Source organism: Mus pahari, chromosome 16, assembly GCF_900095145.1.
Source record: "Mus pahari chromosome 16, PAHARI_EIJ_v1.1, whole genome shotgun sequence".
Lineage (NCBI taxonomy): Eukaryota > Metazoa > Chordata > Mammalia > Rodentia > Muridae > Mus > Mus pahari.
In genome coordinates this window covers 1,844,515-1,850,806 of record NC_034605.1, presented here as the reverse complement: position 1 = coordinate 1,850,806, position 6,292 = coordinate 1,844,515, and the positions used below count along the sequence as shown (strand labels likewise).

Sequence of the window (6,292 nt, the reverse complement as noted above, 5' to 3'; positions counted from 1 at the left end):
CACCCTCTCTCTCTCTCTCTCTCTCTCTCTCTCTCTCACACACACACACACACACACACCCTCCCCTAAAATTGTAAGGAAGGAAGAAGGAGTAAGCCTGACATGGGTCCCTGAAAACTGGAGCTTCAGTAAGAAAGCTAAGGGTAACTGTGGTAGAGGAACAGAGCCGTGCGGCCCCAGAGAGGTTACACGTGGGACTGAGAAGCTGAGGCTAAGCTACACGGAACTCTAGGTTGTCTCAAAGACAGAAACCTTCTATCAATGGAACACATTTGCTGGGAGGTGGTGGTGCACACCATTAATCCCAGCACTCAGGAGGCAGAGGTAGGCAGATCTCTATGAGTTCAAGACCAGCCTGATCTACAGAGCAAGTTCCAAAAAAGGCCAAACTATATGAATGAATGAACAAATAAATAAAAGAACACTATTGTACGAATAACCCATACTTGACAGCTTCCAAGTATAGAAAAAAAAATAACTGGTTTTAAGAAACACCTACTTTCTGGGGCTGGAGAGATGGCTCAGCAGTTAAAAGCGCTGACTATTCTTCCAGAGGTCCAAAGTTCAATTCCCAGCAACCACATGGTGGCTCACAACCAAGGGATCCAATGCCCCTTTCTAGTGTGTCTGAAGACAGCTGCAGTGTACTCATACACATAAAATAAATGAATAATTCTTTAAAAAAAAAAAAAAATCCAGCCATAGTTAAGCAGTGGTGGCACATGGCACCCTCAATCCCAGCATGTGGGAGGCAGAGGCAGATGGATCTCTGTGAGTGTTGGAGGCCAGCCTGGTTTACAAATTGAGTCTGGGACAGCCAGGGCTACACAGAGAAACCCTGTCTCAAAAACAAACAAACAAACAAAACCCAGGTGCAGGGCATTTTCTCAACTAGTGATGGGGAAGGCCTAGCTTATTGTGGGTGCTGCCATCCCTGGGCTGGTGGTCCAGGGTTCTAGAAGAAAGCAGGCTGAGCAAGCCATGAAGACAAGCCAGTAAGCAGCATCCTCCATGGCCTCTGCATCAGCTCCTGTCGCCAGGTTCCTGTTCAGTCTTCCTTCAATGATGAACAGCAATGTGCAGTAAGCCAAGCAAACCCTTTCCTGCCCAGCTTGCTTCTTGGTCAGGAGAGACCCTCACTAAGAAGCCATACAGTAATTATGTAGATCTTTAAGTAACAGATTCACAGAGCCATGCATACTGGGGCTCTCCTTTAATCCCAGCATTTGGGAGGAGCTCTGTGTTTGAGAAAGAGAAACCACTAACATACACAGCACTCAGGAAAGAAAACAACAGTGCCCTCAGCTCCACTAGGCACTCCGGGGTCAACTTCAAATCCATGGGTGTGTGTATGTGTACAACTGATGCGTAAAGCGTATGTATACATATGGTACAGCTGCATATGTGTACACATGCATGTGCAGGCTACAGTACAACCTCAGGGGTCAGCTCTATTTTTTAGACAGAGTCTGTCAATGTCTTGCCTCCCCTCTCCAGCACACTGCACCACACACACACACTTTTGTTTCTAAAGATATGGGTTTGGGAGATCAAACTCACTGAGGTCCTTGAACTTTACCAACTAAGCTACTTTCCCAGTCTGCAACAGTCTGTGTGGCCCACTCAAAACCTCAGCCAATATGTCCTGCAAAGGCCTTAAAGCTGTTCTTATGTAAGACAACACCTTCACTAGGGCAACGCAGATAGCACAGCAGTGTAGAGGCCATTTGAGAGAAAAGACAGAAAGGAACTTCTGCTTATTCTCAGCTAACCAAAAAATTAAAGCAAAAAACGTCCTACTGTAGTATAATGATGTCACAATATACTCCATAATTTCAAACCTGAGCCGGGTGTGGTGGCGCACACCTTTAATCCCAGCACTTGGGAGACAGAGGCAGGTGGATTTGAGTTCAAGGCCAGCCTGGTCTACAAAGTGAGTTCCAGGACAACCAGGGCTACACAGAGAAACCCTGTCTCAAACAAACAAACAAACAAACAACAAAACAAACAAAAACCCCACACTACAAATCAAACCTGCCAACCACGTGCCCTGATGCTTTTTTAATTCTTTAAGAGACATTAACAGTCACACTGGACCCTGAGTTCCTCTGACAGAGCTTGAAGAGTCGAAACACAGAGGAGGCGTCTGGTTGTTGACTGTTGACTACATTTCTGAGTGTTAAAAGATGGTGGCAGAGGCAGGTGGATTTCTGAGTTTGAGGCCAGCCTGGTCTACAGAGTGAGTTCCAGGACAGCCAGGGTTATACGAGAAACCCTGTCTTGAAAAAAAAAAAAAAAAAAAAAAAAAGATGGTGTACATACCAAGTCGAGGCATAACAGCTCCCAGAAACTGCTCATCTTCTTGGAAGTGGTTCTCTTGTAAAGACTCCAGCAGTTTCTGTAGGACATCTTGGGGCACTTTGCAGCCTGTGCCTTTCAGTTCAGTAAACCTGGTTAGCCGGAAGCTCTTGTCCAGTTCATAAGTTTCCGGGTTAAAGGACTCCCGAGTAGACATGGTTCTGGGGCCGCACTCCACAGCTCAGCCCCTCCCCTCCCTCTCTCTCGATCCACTGGGCTTTCTACTTGTGATCCACCTAGGTCCCACCAAAACATAAAAAGAAATCATTGTTAAAAGACTCAAGAATCAAGTGAATGAGTACATACCAGAGACACACACCGGGAAATACTTTGTTAGTTAGGGTGCTGGTAAACTGCCATCAGGGGAATCTACGGAGGACCGGAGAGTGCGACTGTGGTCATAACCATGGCTCCGAGGGGAAGCTCACGTGACACCTGCCACTTGGGCAGTAAACTCTCTGAAGTTAGTTGTTCTAGGGTTCAGGGCTAAGAGAACTGGCTGGTGTTCACTATGTATTAAACTAAAAGTTCTATGCTTTAGAAAGCAGAGATCCAGCCAGGTATGGTGGCACATGCCTTTAATCCTAGCACTTGGGAGGCAGAGGCAGGTGGATTTCTGAGTTCGAGGCCAGCCTGGTCTATAGAGTGAGTTCCAGGACAGCCAGGGCTACACAGAGAAATCCTGTCTCAACCCCCCAAAAAAGAAAAAAAAGCAAGCAAGCAGAGATCCCAGGTACAGCCACTTTCCTGGAAAAACCTCTGGCTGTCTTTTGCTCTCTCACAGAAAAAAATAAAAGTCACCAGAAACTGTAGAAAGGAGGACACAAATGCATCTTATGCATTTTTTTTTTTTTTTAAATTGAGACAGAGTCCCTTTGCATGGCTTTGACTCCTGGAATTCATTCTGCAGACCAGACTGGCCTCAAAGAGATGAGACCGCTTTTGCCTCCTGAGTGCTGGGATTAAAGGTGTGTACCACCATTCCCCCGTGAAATTCTCCCAGATACTAAATCCTAATTTAAAAAACCAATCTCCCTTGGAACCAGACTAATGGGAGGAGTCACTGAAGGACAGACACTACTTAAAAACAAAACAACCCCCCCCCCATGGCTGTAAAACACCTTTCAAGGGAGTGCTTGCAAAGCTCGCTGATGTTTTTTAACATTCCTAGAAAGCAAACATCCTGCCTAACAAACCAGTACACACACCATTGACAAAACCCACTAGTTCATTACTAGCTCATTACGAAAAGAAAGAGTATCACATGAGATCACTAGTAGTATCACACACTGCATTTCTGCACAAGCTCCTCTGGTTGCATCTAATTCAAAACCCAAAAAAAGTGCTCCTGGGATTTACAAACTTTCTGACTGATGCTTTATTGGGCATAGAATTACAGACACCCTAAGTTTTAGGGTCGGTTTCTCCTATAAAATTTATGATTGAGAACATAATTCCCATTTATAGAGTTTTGCATCCCCCCAAGAAACACATCACTCATTTAAACTAAATTTCACAAAGCCCAAATTCGGGCAGTAATCCAAACCGTCGTCACAAACATGACATGAGCAATGATTTCAGCGGGAAACGACCGAGACGGATTTCGCTCATCATTCATAGAAACCAAACTTCTCTAAAGAGCAGTGTGAGCCAGGCAAGTTTTCCGAGATGGACATTCTGAAGGCATTTAACAGTTTGGAGAAAGTGCCTGCTTCACTTCTACCCGGTACAAATCGGGAAAACTGCCCTTTGTAAAGAATCTATTTTCCTACCTCCAATCCTTATGGCTTCAACCAAAAGGCAGGAGAGGGGCTCTGAAGAGCCCCTTTCTTTTTTACCTTATTTCCCCTACACTTTCTGGTTAGGAAAGTTTAAAAACGCCTTACATCAAGAAAACCCAGCAGTTAAAAAAAAGTCCCTAGTGCAAGGAGACCTAAGTCACACGGTTTGGCCTCAAAGGAAACTCGAGCTGTTTGAAAAGGATGAAATTTGGGGTGTGCTTTGGGCAGAGGGGAGTGCGTCCGACCTGGAAGCCACCTGTTTACACCTTTAAAACAATGACATGAATATTTAAAGCCCGCGTTTAACCCCTTCGCTCCCGCGAGAGGCGGGCTCGGGCAGCGGGGCGCGGTGGGGCAGCACACCTACCTCCCCGCCAGCCCCCAGGTCCCGCGCGTGCACACAGGCCCGGACTCCGAGCCGTGCGCGCCGGGACCCCGCGCCCTCCATGGACCCCGGCGCGGAGGATGCCACTCAGGGGACACCTTAAGTCTCAGGCTGCCGCCGCCTTTAAAGGCACGGCGGGCGCGGGCCGCGTTCTTTGTACCGCTCTGCTCCGCGCCGCTGCCGCGGGCGGGACGCCGGCAGGGCCATGCCGCAGCGCAGGCCCCGCGTCGCCCGCTACCGCGGGGAGACCGTCGCCGGCGGGGACCGGAGGGACGCGCGGGCCGAGTGGGGGCGGGGAGGCCCGCGCGGCTCGGCGCCAGGACACCGGGCGGCTCAGGCGGAGGGCGCGCGCGCGGCCTCGCCGTCCGCGCCGCCACACAAAAATGTCGGCGGGCGAAAAGATTAACCCCTGCCTGGCCGCCGCCGCCCTCCCTCCCCCCCCCTCCGCTCCTCCCTCCCAACCCCGGCCCCGCGTGCCGCGGCGGCGACGGCGGAGGAGGCAGCGGCGCGGGCGGCGCTTCTTTTTTAAAGCGGCCCCACCAATGCCTGGGCTCGGCCCCTCTCCAGGCAGGGCGCGCGAAGGGCCCCGGTGCACGGCTCCCCCGCCGGCCCGGGCGGCCCGGAGGGGGATTTGCAACGGCCGCGCCGGGCCTGCGGCCCGCTATTCCCCTTTAAGCCTGCTGCCTCGCCCCCCCTCGCCAGGCCCGCCGCTTACCGGCTCGCTTTGCGCCCTCCGCCTCCTCCCGAAAACGGGCCGCGGTGCTCCCACAATGCACCGGGCGCGCCGGGCTCCCTTAAGCGTCGCCTGAATTTAAAAAAAAAAAAAAAAAAAAAAATGCTGCTCCCGGTGGCGGCGGCGGCGGCACGGCCCCGCGCTCGGACGCCGCGTGGAGCTCTCTGGCCTAGGCTGGGCGCGGCCCTCCGGGAACCGGGCCGCCGCGCTCCCGCCGGCCGGGCGCGTGAGGGTCCCTTTAAGAGCGGCCACCTCCCTTTAAGGCGGCGGGTCGGTGGCCGGAGCGGCTCCGTGTTGCTGGTGGCGGTGGTGGCGGCGGCGGCGGTGGTGGTGGTGGTGGTGGCTGCGTGCGGCCCGGGAAGGGGGCGGGGGCGCTGTGCAGAGGCCCGAGCGCGGCAATGATTGGTCTCGGGGGAGGGGTGGGGGGTTGCAAACCCAAGGAACGGTGGCATCCGTTGCATGATGCAAAAGAAAAAAAAAAAAAAAAAAAAAGAGGGGGGTAGATTGATTTCAAAAGTTGCGAGTAGCACTGGCAGCAACCCTGAGTGATGGGGGCCACCTACTTTCGCATCCCTCTGTCCCGCGAGAAGGGACCAGAGTGTTTTTGTTTTTTGCACAACCTGGCCCGGTGAGATACCTGCTCCCGGATCTCTGCTGCTGCGAGACTGTGACCGTGGGAACAATTTGCAGCGTGTAGGAGCCAAGGTCGCCCCCAGTGAGACATTTGAAAACCCATCTTAACCCCGCGCTCCATTCTCAGTGACTCCCATCTTCATTCTATTGTTTGAACGTAGCTCCGCATTTCCTTGGAGTCCCAGTGAAATATGCAAGTGCCCTGTGAAGTTTCTTGAATCTTTGAACTGCATTTTGGGGAGGGAGAGTTTATGTTGCCCGGTTATATCATTTGTTCTTCCCATGTCCAAGTAAACATGGCAGACTAATCCTGTGTGCTTGAATTGACATTAGTGATGCGGTTTCACTTTATGAAGTAACTTCAGATTTCGACCTCGGACTGCATTGCTGGTGCAGAGTGCG

At 51.5% G+C, this 6,292-nt stretch overlaps 1 protein-coding gene across 3 annotated transcripts in view; it reads right to left on the bottom strand.

Annotated features, from left to right (window-relative positions):
- Positions 1 to 5,561, bottom strand: part of Sephs1 (selenophosphate synthetase 1) — a 26,994-nt gene extending 21,433 nt beyond the window's left edge. Inside the window, exons 1-2 of one of the 3 annotated variants that reach the window (XM_021215515.1) lie at positions 5,240 to 5,561; positions 2,323 to 2,594 (exon numbers count right to left, since the gene is read on the bottom strand). In XM_021215515.1, coding sequence (XP_021071174.1) covers positions 2,323 to 2,515 — 193 coding nt within the window. In that variant the 5' untranslated portion in view covers positions 2,516 to 2,594; positions 5,240 to 5,561. Of the gene's footprint in view, positions 1 to 2,322; positions 2,595 to 4,506; positions 4,868 to 5,239 lie in introns of those variants that run through there. The other 2 variants (XM_021215516.2, XM_029547465.1) reach the window with 2 other exon arrangements.
- Positions 5,562 to 6,292: the final 731 nt, after the last annotated feature.